Raw genomic sequence first — 14,344 nt, 5'->3', positions numbered from 1 at the left:
GCCCTGCTGGTGGCGGGGGCGCCGGGCCCTGGAGAGACGGCGGCGGGCGCTATGGCCGAGAGGCCGCAGCCCCCGGGCGGTGCCGTGTGCCCCGCCGCCTACCCCGACGCCGCCGCGGAGTTCCCCCCGCACCTCCAGGCCGGCGCGATGCGGCGCCGCTTCTGGGGCGTGTTCAACTGCATGTGCGCCGGCGCGTTCGGGGCGCTGGCCGCCGCCTCCGCCAAGCTGGCCTTCGGCAGCGAGGTCGAGCCCGGGGCGCCGCTGCGGCCAGCGGGCGGGGGCGGGGGCGGGGGGGGCGGAGGGGCGCTGCGGGGCGGGGACGGGCGCGGGGGCGGGGACGCAGGGCGAAGCCTCACGCCCGCAGGTCTGGTCGCCCCGGCCGCCGCGGTCGGCAGAGGCGGGCGGGCGTCCCTCCCTTGTAAGGCCCGCGACTCGTCGCCCAGTGTAGGCGGTAGGAGACCGAGCCTCCTCCGACCGGGGCCTGCCGTCCGCCGTCGCGTCTGTCCTCCGTGGGGCTGGTCCGCCCCCCTACACCCACCCTGCCTCTCGCCCTAAGCCCTTAGGCCCCAACCTTGCCCTCCACGTGACTCCAGGTGGGAAGCCTGGTGCCCATCTCTGCCCCCTAATTAACGAGGGTTTTGAGCGGCTGCCGGATCGTGGGTGCTTCGGGGCACAGAGGCGGAAGAGAGGACGGGAAGCTCAGTGGGCATCTCCCCCGCCCCCCACCTGCATCCTGCTGAGGACTGAGCTGCCGCCCCGCGCCTGCCCCTCTCCTCGCCAGTCCTAGGCCCGCGTCCGCACCTGCGCCCCGGGTTAGGTTTGACCTGGACCGTGGACAGACTGGGTCTTTGGGGGTCGCCTATTTAGGGCTGATCCAATGAGAACCACCTTGCTTGACCTTAGTGTCCTGTTGGGTATAAACTCTTCAAGTGGTCCAAAGGAAGATGAGAGACTGAACCATGAGGTTTCCTAGTCTTCTTTTGTGCACCAGGCCTTCCTGACTATATAAGCAGGCTGCCATCGGTGCATGCAATGCCTTCGTGAAAATTCTACAAAGACACCCTTTAAGACACTACTCAACAGTTATGAGAAATGAGTATGAGGGGGCTCCTGGTTGGCTCAGTCAGAGCATGCACCTCTTGGTCTCAGGGTTGTGACTTTGAGCCCCACGTTGGGTGTAGAGATTACTTTAAAAATAAAATATTTTATTTATTCATGAGAGCCACAGAGGGAGAGAAAGAGAGGCAGAGACATAGGCAGAGGGAAAACAGGCTCCTGTGGGTCGATCCCAGGACCTGGGGATTGCGTCCTGAGTGGAAAGCAGACGCTCAACTCAACCACTGAGCCACCCAGGTGTCCCTAAAATAAATTTTTTTTTTTAAAGAGTATGATATTTAGATGACCCCGAAGAAGGCAGCTATGTCTGCAGGCAGTTTTCTAATTCAAAACCAGGTAAGGGGTCTGCATATTCTTTGTGCAGGAGGCTTAAGATCCTCTTCTCTCCAGGCTTTCACTTTAAAAAAAAAGAAAAAAAGGAAAAAGGCTGCAAGTACTCTAAGTGACATCTGGGATCACTAGCCAAGTAGAGGGTGTTTTCCCTAAGCAGTGCTGTGTCCTGGTTGAAAGCGTGGAGCCACTGCCTGGGTTTGAATCCTCATGGCTCCCACCAGCTTTAGGCAAGTTACTAATGTCTTAGGTTCTTTTCTCTGTAAAGTGGAGTTAAGGGAATAAATGAAAATGCACTTAAAACACTTGGCACAGCACCTGGCACAGAGTTAAAGTTCAAGAATGCCTAGCAGTGGGCAGCCCCGGGGTGCTCAACGGTTTAACGCCACCTTCAGCCCAGGGCGTGATCCTGGAGACCCCAGATCAAGTCCCACATCAGGCTCCCTGCATGGAGCCTGCTGCTTCTCCCTCTGCCTGTATCTCTGCCTCTCTCTCTCTCTAATGAATAAATAAAATCTTAAAAAAAAAAAAAAGAAACAGAATGCCTAGTGGGACTGGCCTGAGTGTCCTGTAGCCTGCACAGAATGGGGGAAGCACGGCCGGTTATGCTTTACCCCATCCCCGGAAGTGAGGGCTCCCCACTTGGTTTACTTATGCTACGTACCAGCAACTGCTTGGCCCTCTGGCACTGATCTTTGACACCAGGGAGTGGTACTCAGAACACAGTACTGGTTACGGATTAGCTTTCCACTCTGCCCAAGGGCACATGGCCACCTAAGTCTCAGTTTATTTCTGCTGTAAAAAGAGTGTGCGGAGCACAGAATTAAGTGAAGTCCTGTGCAGGAAAGCTCTGAGGCCCGCCCACCCAGGCTGTGGTGGGATCCGGCTGCTGCTGCTGATCGGGCCCCTCGGTGTGCTGGGAGGGGGCTGCAGCGACACTTTCTTCTGCAGGTGAACGTGGCCTTCCGCATCTTAGGCATTATCGTGATGGCGACCACCAATTCTCTCATGTGGACGTTCTTTAGCCGCGGCCTCAGTTTCTCCATGTCTTCGGCCATTGCATCTGTCACGGTGACTTTTTCAAACATCCTCAGCTCGGTGAGTAACCTGAGGGTGCGGTCCCCTGTCCCACACCTGGGTCCTGGGGGGAGGGCGGCTCTGGGTGAGTTAGGGAGCTCCCGCCCTCCCAGACAGGACTAAAGGCAGGAACTGAAGCAGAGATTGGGCTGTAGCTTGACCCCCGCAGGCTGCTCCTCTAATCTCAAGCCAGCTGGGAATGACCTCCGGCTGTAAAAAAGCCTGCGTGCTTGCTGCCCTTCCAGGGTGCAGCTCTCATCCTGTGGTCTCTGCAGCCTCCGTGCAAGCTGACTCCTAGGGGTCTGTGACCTTGAGCATGAGACGTGGAGGGTGGACGCCCTTTCCTCTGATAGCCTGATGTCAGCCCTGCCTTTGAGGGAGGGAGGACTTGGCAGGCCGCTTTGGGTCAGCCAACACCAGGCACCAGCTGTGGGCTGGGCTTGAGCACCCGGCCTCTGCTACTCTTCCCTGTGCCCTTTGCTTGGGGCCAGGGCTATGAGGAAGCCCCCCCACACACACACACGTAAGTCGTAAATGAATAGTGACTTGCGGAAGGTGACAGCTGGGTTTCCAGCTCCAGACCTTTCCCCCTGCCCCAGGATGGCAGGCAGCCCCCGGGGGAGTGAGGAGGTGCCTACTCGCTGAGGTCGAGTCTGGCGGGCACGTGTCTGCGTGGCCTCACAGTGGTCTCTGTCCACAGGCCTTCCTGGGCTTTGTGTTGTATGGAGAGTGCCAGAAGGTCCTGTGGTGGGGAGGCGTGTTCCTCATCCTCTGCGGCCTCAGCCTGATCCACAGGAAGCTGCCACCCAGTGAGAAGGCCCCTGCACACAAGCAGCAGTAGCAACAGGGGCCCAACGACCCAACGGGAGAGTGTGGCCAGGTGCGTGGGGACTGCTTCCCAGGTGGTCTGGGTGCAGCCTCCTGACCATCGGCCAGAGGGAGATGCTCCTGAGGGAAACGGGCCTCTGACCTTGAGGGCGGCCAGCCATGGCTTCTGGGAGGAGAAAGGACAAGCGTGGTCAAGTCCTGCCTGAGGCCTTCTCGAGACACCTGCATGGTGCTTTGGATCCTCACACCCTGGGCCTGCCCGGTGGCCCTTGGCAGACGCTGGAGACCCTGGGCCTGGCATGCTGGGTGCGTAGACTGGAGACCACACTACCTGTAGTCCTGTGGCCGAACAAAGGCCAGTCATGGGACATTGGGATCAGCTCTCAGTGGAGCCTTCTGACAACTCCTGACACCGATGTACAGGATACCTGTGTCTTGCTTCTGCAGTTTGGCAAGGGAAGGGAAACTGGATTAATAAATCCTTTTTTTTTCTTCTTTTTTTAAAATAGCAGGTACAGCATCTTAATGCTTCCCTACTTTTTTTTCTTTTCCTTTCCTAATTTTTTGGAGTGAGAGGGAGCAGCCCAAGTGAGCTGTAGTTCTTGGAATGGAGTTAATAGCTGCCCTCACCCCTTCCCGCTCCCCAGACCTGGGGCTCAGCTGCTCTCTTACCTGCCGAGCTCCAGCACACGGTTCTGTCCTGATGGCACCCAGGCTGGCGCTCTTCAGATTCAGCAGGGTCTGTCCATTTTCTTGGTACTCGAGGAGGAGAGCTTGACCTCACTGTGGGGACCTAGTTTTGTTTTACTCTTGAGGAAAGGAAAGCGGCCCAGGCTGCTCCCACCCCCTCATTTCCCCTGGAGGCCTGTCTGCCCGTGGGTTTTCTCAGATCTCTGTGACTTTTTTGTATCTTACACAGTGTGAATGTAATTCCTAGTTCAAAATGGTCTGTGTGCTGCCTGCCTGTTCCCTTGTGTGGAGCTTCAAGTGTGATGCTCACCTCCAGTTCTCTGAGGGGAGGGTGGGGGGCTCCCCTGGGTGTCTCGGTACCCGCTCAGCTCTCCCAAGGCTGACCGCCTCTGTGTCTTCTTCAGACATTCTATGCAATTGGGGAGAACTTGGCAACCAGTAGGCAATGGAGCGGATGGTTGGGGCCGGGGGGGTGGGGGGGCGGGCAAGGGCCATGTCCAGGGTGGCCCCTCCTCCCTGCCCAAATAGCACCTGCACTGCCCTCCTCTGTTACTCATGGCACAGCTGACAGATGAGCTTCTGAAAACTGTTCCATGGCTCCTACTGATTGGGATCTGGCCTTAGCTCACCTCCCCAGTTTCTCTCTTACTGCCTCCTTAATAGCCCCTCATCCACCATGCTAGAGTTACCCCAAACACCTGCATCTTAATAGTTCTCAAGTCTAGTATATCCAGTCCTGCCTCTGTGCTTGGTGTTTTTTGCAAGAATAGGAAAGCCCATCCTAAAATTCATGAGAACCCTCAAGGGTTTCTCCACCCTGGACACTCAAAGGGCCCCTGAAGAGCCATAACAGTCTTTAGAAAGAACAATGTCAGAGGACTTACACATCCTGAGTCCAAAACTTACTGCAAAGCTACATAGTGAAAACAGTATATAGTACAGGCCTAGAGATATGAACCAGTGGTACGGCATAGAGAACCTAAGCCCTTTGAGAAGGGTGTCAAGACCATTCAGCAGGAAAGGGCAGTTCTTTTCAACAGTTGGTGCCGGAGAAACTGGATATATGTATCCAAAAGAATGAAGTTGGACCCTCACCTTTCACCATATAGAAAACAAACTTGGGACACCTGGGTGGCTCACTGGTTGAGTGTCTGCCTTCAGTTCAGGGCGTGATGCCGGGGTCCAGGGATCAAGTCGCACATCGGGCTCCGTGAGGGGAGCCTGCTTCTCCCTCTGCCTGGGTCTCTGCCTTTCTCCTTCTGTGTCTCTCATGAATAAATAAATAAAATCTTAAAAAAAAAAAACCTCAAAATCAGAGACCTAAAATTATAAGAACTGAAACTATGAGCTCTTAGAAGAAAACAGAGTAAAAGCTTCACAACATTGAATTTGGCAATGAGTTTTTGACATCTAAAGCTCAGGCAGCAAAAGAGAAATAAATCGGATCTTATCAAAATTAAGAATTTTTGTGAATCAAAGGACACCATCAAGAGAGTACGGAACGCCTGGGTGGCTCAGTGGTTGAGCATCTGCCTTTAGCTCAGGGCATGATCCTGTGGTCCCGGGTTGGAGTCCCAGGTCAGGCTCCCTGCATGGAGCCTGCTTCTCTCTCTGTCTATGTCTCTGCCTCTGTCTCATGAATAAGTAAATAAAATCTTAAAAAAAAAAAAAAAGTACCATAACCTAAGAATTGGAGATATTTGCAAATCATATATCTGAAAAAGGATTAATATCCAGAATATATAAAGAATTTCTACAATTCAACAACAAAAAATTCAACTTAAAAACAGGAAAAGGACACGAACAGACATTTCTCTGAAGAAGATATACAATGGCCAGTAAGTATGTGAAAGATGCTCAGCATCACTCGTCATTAGGGAAATGCAAATCTAAACCACAGTGATGGGCGCCTGGTAGCTCAGTCGGTGAAGCGTATGCCTTCAGTTAAGGTCATGACCTTGGGATCCTAGGATCCAGCCCCACTTGGGCTCTCTGCTCAGCAGGGAGCCTGCTTCTCTCTCTACTTCTGCTGCTTCCCCTGCATGTGCTCTCTCTGTGTCAAATAAATAAATAAAATATTTTTTAAAAAGCTCCATGAGCTCCACAACAAGATAGCACCTCAAACCTATTAGGATGGTTACTATAAAAACAACAATGCAAAACAAACCACAGAAAATGACAAGTATTGGTGAGAATGGAGAAACTGGAACCCTTGTGCATTGCTGGTTGGAGTGTAAAATGGTACAGCCACTGGAGAAGATAGTTTGGCAGTTTCACAAAAAGCTGAATAATTCTATGATTCTAGCAATTCCTGCTCTAGGTATATACCCCAAAGAATTGAAAGCAGAGACTCAAACAGATACTTGGATACCAGTGTTCATAGCAACATTATTTACAATAACCAGAAGGTGGAAACAAATGTCCCAACAGCAGAAGGATGGATAAACAAAATGTAGCATATACATACAACAGATTATTCAGCCTTAAAAAGGAATGAAGATCTAACACACAGGCTACAAACAAAGATGAATCTTTTTTTATTTTTTTAAAGATTTTATTTCTTAGAGAGAAAGCGAGCACAGAGGGAGAAGCAGACCGAGCAGAGCTCCATGCAGGGCTCGATCTCAGGCCCCTGAGACTGAGACCTGCGCTGAAGGCAGATGCTTAACTGACTGGGCCACCCAGGCACCCCAAGAAAGAGGAACCTTGAAAACATTTTGCTTGGGGATCCCTGGGTGGCTCAGCGGTTTAGCGCCTGCCTTTGGCCTAGGGCATCCTCCTGGAGTCCTGGGATCGAGTCCCACATCTGGCTCCCTGCATGGAGCCTGCTTCTCCCTCTGCCTGTGTCTGCCTCTCCTGAATAAATAAAATCTTAAAAAAAAAAAAAATAAAACCGGTCAATTTTATGTCATGTGTATTCGTCCACAATTGAAAACAAAACAAAACAGAAAGGAGAGAATGGCAGGAAGAAGGATTGGACACAGTTAGTGGTGAAGACTCCTGCCATGAGTTTTTCTGTGAAGGGGCAATGGGTGGCAGAGAAGACAGGGACAAGAGAGGGCGTTTTGTTTTGTTTTATTTTGGGTTGTGAGAGGAGAAATAGCATATTTATGTAGGCTAACGGCAGTGAACTATCAGCAGAGATACAGAAGGTGCAAGGAAGGGGACTGTTTTGAGCACTGAGCATAAGCTGGAGCCCCTGAGCCACAGTCTGGTGCACAAGGGAGGGTCGGCTTTAGCCGGGGATGCAGACATCTAACTCTCACAGAGGTGAGGAGGTCCGTGTGTGCGCAGAGCCAGGTAAGGCAGCTGGATGTGGTGGGAGGGACTCGTAGAAGTTCTTTTCTCAACGTTCCTCAGACTTTAAATCATGAAGAAAAGACAGTACACCTCAAAAGAAAATTGGGCAAAGCACACGAGTCGATCATTCATAGACAAAGAGGAAGCTCGAACAGCTCATGAACATTCAAAAAACTTCAGTTTCACTGTGATAGGGAAATGCGTATTAAGACCACAGTGAGGAGAGAAGCAGCAGGCCTGCCAAAGGCTGAAAATACTTGCACAACATCTGTCCAAAGAACGCGTCTCCAGAAGATGTCCCACCAGTGTTGGGGTGTTGGTGGGAGCAGGTTGGTGCTGCTGGGCTTGCCCAGGTGACATCACGGCTTGCCTTGCGGTGGCCTGGTGTGCTGTGCTGCTGATGCTGCATTCGCTTGAGCAGCACTGCTTTTGTTTTCCCAGCACCTTTAGGGTGTCAGGACATTCCAAGGACCCAGGCCATGGTGGGTGGTGTGGTTAAAGGTTCACAGAAGAGAGATCGTGCAATTCACAATGTTGAGGCAACTGGTTGGCACTTAGAGCAAAATAAAGGCGTGACATGGGTCACTACGTCATGCCTTTTGTACCCAATAAATTCCAGAAAGAGCAGAGATGAAACTGTAAGGCAGAAAAGAAAATGGTGGCAGTGTGAAAAATAATCTTGGAGTGAAGATATTTCCCCTAGAAACAAAGGAAAAGATAGAAAAATTGACTACATAGAAGTTAAAAAATGTGTAGCAGGACTCAGAGGGAATGAATAAGCAGAAGCTGTTCTGAAGTATAAAATGAGTTCCTGTGGGTCGGAAGAAAATGACCCACATCCCAAAAGATGAGTGGACAGTATTAGGTAGCTGAGAGTAGTCTAGGAAATTATACTCAGTCTTCCTTGTAATGGGGGATGATAATGAAATAAAATCAAAACAGCAATGAGATTGCCCCCCTTTTTTTTATTCTTATCAGACTCGCCATGATGAAAAGTTTAGTAAGCAGGGTTTTGTTGGCTGGTTGGCTGGTTTTTAAAGACATCTTCCCATCTTTCTATATGAGTCACTGATGCAGTCTCTGGAAGGCTCTTTGGCAACATTTACTGAAACTCAAGATGCACATACCTTGTGACACAGCAGCTCGACTTTGGAAGATGTGTGTTCCAAATATCGTCACCCACAAATGCAAAGACATCGGTGCAAGGAAGTTTTGTAGCATACAAGAAGAAGATTTGGAACAATCTCCACGCCCACTCAGAGGCAGTAGTGACCATTGAAAAGAAGAGAACTACTAGGGTGGTTAAGAAATAAATTCCAGGGTATGTTTTAGAGGGGGGAAAAGAAAAGAGCCAGGTACAGAATCAGTATGTTGAGAAAGCTCCGTGAGTAAGTAAATATGGTAGAGAAAACTGGAAAGATGCTTCATAGTCGTTGTCTCTGGAGAGAGGGTCTGAGGGTCTGGGGTGGGAGAGTCATAATTTTTACAGTGGGTATTTATTACTTTCCATCCCGTTTAGAATCTTACTGGTTTCCTAAATAAGAGAAGTCACGTCTTTCATCCATTCTGGAAAGTTCTCAGCATCATCACTTTGATGCAACTGTTCCCTTATGCTTGATTTTCTCCTCCCAGAAGTCATATTATATGTATTTTGGGCTTTTTTTTTTTTTAAGATTTTATTTATTCATGAGAGACACAGAGCACGAGAGAGAGAGGCAGAGACACAGGCAGAGGGAGAGAAGCAGGCTCCATGCAGGGAGCCCGACGTGGGACTCGATCCCGGGTCTCCAGGATCACACCCTGGGCTGAAGGCGGTGCTAAACCGCTGAGCCACCTGGGCTGCCCTATTTTGAGCTTTTTCATCCAAGTCCGCATGTCTCAGTAGGACCGTATACACAGGTGACAGCCTGCGGTATTGGTCTCCGTGATGGCCTCTATGGGGACTGGTTCAAACCAAGTTGGCCTCGTTAGCCGTGAGGATCTGTCTTGAAAGCCGGGTGGCGGGATCCCTGGGTGGCGCAGCGGTTTGGCGCCTGCCTTTGGCCCGGGGCATGATCCTGGAGACCCGGGATCGAATCCCACGTCGGGCTCCCGATGCATGGAGCCTGCTTCTCCCTCTGCCTGTGTCTCTGCCTCTCTGTCTCCCTCTGTGTGACTATCATGAATAAATAAATAAAATCTTTAAAAAAAAAAAAAGAAAGCCGGGTGGTTTCCTCAAGTTTCTGTATGAACCTTTTCCCGCCAGGCCCAAGGCGTCAATGGAGACACAGTATAATCTGGCCAGAAAATTGAAGCTGATCTGAAAGCCTGCCAGGGCCGAGCGGGTGTCACGGGAGGCAGGGGCACACACCAGAGGTACCATCCACGTGGTCCTCTGGACACAGAGTTTGTAGTGTCCGGGCAGCCAAGCAGGACCTGCACCGGGCAGGATAGGCCGACACTGTGTGGCCGCCCGCCGTGAAGCCCCCTGCCCTGGAGAACTCAGTCCAGACCCAGGACTTCAGGGCAGATGCTGCGGATGTGGTTTACACAATCTCTCACTGTTTGTGCCGCTCATTTACCCAGTGAGCTGCCTGGAAAGGATCGACCCCTTTTGGGGGGACAGCTGCATTAATGAGCCGATGGTCTTCCCAACGTGTGCGGACCAGGAGGAAGATGAGGGGGAGAGGGGCAGGCTGTCAGTGTGCTGTGGCGAACTGCGAGGACTCTGGAAAGCCGGTGGTACCCTGACATCCCTCCAGGGTCCCGAGTGGCCTGAGCTGGCAGGAGCATGTGGGCCCCCGCGATGGGCCTCCCCAGCCCGCAGCTTTGGGCTGGAACCACAAATGAACACAGCCTCGGCGTCAGAAACTCGCTGGATTTTACATGGTCTCAGCGGAGCACAGGCTCCTTCCTGTGGGCATGTGTTCGTGACCCGGCAGGGCCAGCCTGGGATGTCGTCATAGTTCAGGGGCTGCACGGAGGGGTGTCCTCAATCAGCCCAGGTCCTGTGTGCTGAGCCCGAGCTGTGCTGCTGACAGGTCTGCAGGTTCTTGTCACCGACGTCCTGAGAAAGGAGCACGCCGTTTCTCACCTCGCTGCGGTGTTCCAGGCAACCAAAGGTGTGCCAAGGGCAGGTGCTTTACCTGCGGCTGCTGCTCGATCCGGGCCCGTGGGCCTGGGCCCACCTGGAGCCCCGCTCGTGGGGGTCTGCAGGGGTGGCCGGTGCGCAGAGCACGCGGGTTCCGATCGGCCCTTCCAGAGCAGCCAGAGTCAGGGGTGCCCTCGCCTCCTTGATCCTGTCTCCCCACCTGGAATGTAGGAATGATGTGGGGACAGTGAGGATGGAGTGGGGGACCGAGGGACGAGGCGGGGCCCGGCCCACGGGGTGGGAGGCCCTCCATCCTCAGACGCCCGGGTTCCTTAGCCAGAAGCAGGGCTGGGCTGGGAGGGGACAGAGCAGGGAGAGGAGACAGCGGGGCGGGGGGGGGCCCTCTGCCTGAGGCGGGCTGCCGCCGCAGCTGTGTGGGGTGGAGGCAAGCCAGCCACGGGGGAAAAGTACCACATTTGGGGCGCAAAGATCATAGGACATGGCTCATCCGCTGCTCATGGGGAGGTAAACACATGGGTGCAAGTGCAATCAGGGGACCAGACAGAAAATCTATTAGCTCTCATGACAGGTAGTGGGTAAGGGGAGGGGGGCGGTCTTGCTGCTTTAATGTTGTTTTCGAGTTTTTTTTTTTATATATTTTATTTATTTATTCATGAGAGTCAAAGAGAGAGAGGCAGAAACACAGGCAGAGGGAGAAGCAGGCTCCCTGTGGCGAGCCTGATGTGGGACTCGATCCCGGATCTCCAGGATCATGCCCTGGGCCGAAGACGACGCTTAACCACTGAGCCACCCAGGCATCCCAGAACCAATGGTTTTATTTTTTTTATTTTTTATTTTTTATTTTTTTATTTTTTTTTAGAACCAATGGTTTTAAACAGGGACTCCGAGGGGCGCTGGGTGGCTCAGTCGGTTAAGCCTCTCCCTTCGGCTCAGGTCATGATCCCAGGGTCCTGGGATCGAGCCCTATGTAGGGCTCTCCACTCAGTGGGGAGCCTGCTTCTCCCTCTGCACCCCCACCTTACTCATGTTCTCTCTTTCTCTCTCAAATAAATAAGTAAAACCCTTAAAAATTTGAAAAATAAGAAATAAATATAAAGGGCCTCTAAGCGCTGGCAGGGTTGGCAGTGGCGTCTGCTGGTGGGAGAAACAGGTGAAGCTGGTTGCGCCGGATTGCCTGGAGGACATCACAAGGCAGATGGGGACATGTGACATGCGTGGAGTCCTGCTTCCCTTGTGGGGGGACCAAGGAGGGCATGGAGAACAGGGGGACAGGAGGTCTGGAGGCCCTGGAGCAGGAGGCAGCTGGCAGGGGAAAGGCTGCAGGGCTCTGAGGCTGGGCCCGGGGCCCCAGGAGCCAGGGGGCAGGTAAGGAGCCACACGATGCTGATGCTGCCTTGTACTCCCCCCCAGCGGCTCGGCGCGTTTCAAGCTCTTTACCTGAGCTGGGCTCTGAACCACAGCACTGTGCCGGGTCACCCCGTCACCCCATCAAAGTCATCAAGAAACACACGTTTGCCCATAATTGTTCTGAGCGCAGGTTTTCAAGTCGGATCTGAGTTCCAAACCCAGCCTCTCCTGGAGGCTTCCAGGCCCAGCCTCGGCCTCCGGGCTGCCAGTGGTCCCACGGTCCTCCTCCCACCTGCCGCTGGGGCCTCGGGCTGGGTGAGCGGACAGTCCGCCCGGGGTGCTCCTGGGTGCAGGACTGGGGGCCCTGTCCTCCCAGGAACTCCACTTGCCCAGAGCAGAAAGTTCTCAGGCAGCTGGGTCTCAGGTCCCCTCTCCGCTCTTACAGGTTATTGGAGACCCCGGTCAGCCGGTGGTTAGGACGTTTCTATCTGCAAATGGTTACCATTTCGGAAAGTTGAACTGAGAAGTTTAAAAAATATTTGTTTTATTCTGAATGAAGAATCCTACATTCTCCACACGTTACATAGATAACATATTTTTGTGAAAAAGAGCTATATTTTTTGGAAGCCTAAAATGTGGGGAAGAGAGTGCCGTTGTTTTGCATTTCTGTAAATCTCAGTGTCTGCCTTAGTAGAAATCAGCCGGATTTCCCCAGTTGCTTCTGTATTCAATTGTTGAGATGCATTTTGTTGTTGTTGTTGTTGTTGTTGAAATAGATTAAGAAAATCTGCCTTCAGCCAGATACATAGATGAAAAAGGCAGGCATATTTCCTTTTTTTGTTTAAGATTTTATTTTTAAAAATATTTTATTTATTTATTCATGAGAGGCACAGAGAGACAGAGAGAGGCAGAGACACAGGCAGAGGGAGAAGCAGGCTCCATGGAGGGAACCCGACATGGGACTCGATCCCGGGTCTCCAGGATCACGCCCTGGGCCGAAGCAGGCGCTGAACCGCTGAGCCACCCAGGGATCCCAATATTTCCATAGGCTCTTCAGATGATGGTGGATGTCCTTGTTTGAGTCTATACTTGTGCGCTACAAGTAGTAGTTTCTTCACGTTGACGGGAGTGTGGACTCTGAAACTGCATCACCGAGCTTGTCCTATACCCTATGAGGGGATCACAGCGGAGAGGCGAAGAGCGTCTTGGAATTATTGTGCAGATACTTGCTGACCTCTGGACTCCCAGGGGCTCCCAGCCACACTGAGAACGCTGTCCCGGGGCCCACCCAGACGGTAGCCGTATGGTTGTGTTTGCACGTGGGTGGTAGGCAGACGTGTGTTCATCGCTGGGTGAGTCTGAAATGCTCCCTGTGCTGGGCGGCTCTGAGCGTGTGCCTGGCACACAGGGGACACTCTGTGAATGGCGGGGGGCTCCTGATCCCTCGTGGCCCACCTGCTCATCCCAAGTTAGTGGCTGGTAGCATTACCACGGGGCCCCCACCCTGACCTCTGGGGTCCAGGCACAGAGCCCACCATGTCCATGGAAAGAAGTGCCTGCTTCTTCCCCTTTGCCCCCATGCTGGCACCTTCTGGCCTGGGAGAAAGAAAGAAACACTGAGGAAGCCTGGGCCATGGGCAGACAGAGCCGGCGACCGGAGGCCCTGGTGCTCAGGGGTGCAGGTGGACTTGAATGCACCTGGCCACTTCCTTTCAAGCTCTGTGATTCTGGGCAAGACTCTGACCCCTCCGGGTTTCCATCGTCTCATTGTCAGGGGTTATTATGAGGATTCAGTAGCACATAACCAGTACCCAGTGCAATGCTTGGCACAGCCAGGGCCTGCTGGAAGGCTGTTTGTTCCCAGGGGAGTCTTGCTGGTGTTGGAGTTTGGGACGCAGTGGGCTGAGCCACTGCCCATTCAGGAGATGAGGAAACCAGCCCAGAGAGATGGGGCCGGGAGCCCAAGGCTGCACAGCAAGGTGGTGCAGTGCTCCCTCCTGACATCCACCAAGCTGCGAGCCAAGCAGGGGCAACCAGAACTCCCAGGTGTTGCAAGGGTCACATCCAAGTTTAGGTGATGAAAGATGAGGTCCCATGTTTGGGAATCTCAGAAACGCAGCTGGCTTTAGGAGGTCCTCTGCTGGAGGCCTGCGACCTTCCCCTCTCCGGCGCCCTGTTACTATTTCTCCTTCACCGCTAGAGATACGTGGCCCTCTGTGGGCCTGCTGGTCCACTAGGAATCCATGACTCCCGGGGGGGCTGCTGGCCGGGGCTGTCTAACTAGGGCTCCGACGTCGGGCAGTTAGAGTATTCGTTACCTGCTGCTGTGCCACATATTACCCCACCACCACCATGCAGTGCTTTCAAACCACAATCGTGTGTCTGTGTCATCTGCAGCCAGGGCGGCCAGCTGGCATCACCCAGGGCAGAGGCCGCAGGCCCCTTGTAACCTCAGAGGTGACATCCCATCGCTTTTCCTCCATTCTTAATTTTATTTCTTAATATTTTATTTGTCAGAGAGAGAGAGAGTGAGAGAGAGAGAGAGAGAGAGAGAGAGAGCGCACA

General features: G+C 52.9%; 1 protein-coding gene across 1 annotated transcript; it reads left to right on the top strand.

The window, feature by feature from the left end:
- The first annotated feature begins 15 nt into the window (after positions 1 to 15).
- Positions 16 to 4,295, top strand: TMEM42 (transmembrane protein 42). Its single transcript, XM_025458227.3, has 3 exons — positions 16 to 243; positions 2,398 to 2,544; positions 3,224 to 4,295. Exons 1-3 carry the CDS (start codon positions 52 to 54, stop codon positions 3,362 to 3,364), a joined length of 480 nt encoding a protein of 159 aa, XP_025314012.1. The 5' UTR covers positions 16 to 51; the 3' UTR covers positions 3,365 to 4,295.
- Positions 4,296 to 14,344: the final 10,049 nt, after the last annotated feature.

The sequence above is a fragment of the Canis lupus genome, chromosome 20 (assembly GCF_003254725.2).
Source record: "Canis lupus dingo isolate Sandy chromosome 20, ASM325472v2, whole genome shotgun sequence".
NCBI lineage: Eukaryota > Metazoa > Chordata > Mammalia > Carnivora > Canidae > Canis > Canis lupus.
The sequence above is the reverse complement of the archived record's forward strand: the minus strand, read 5'-3'. Positions and strand labels throughout refer to the sequence as shown.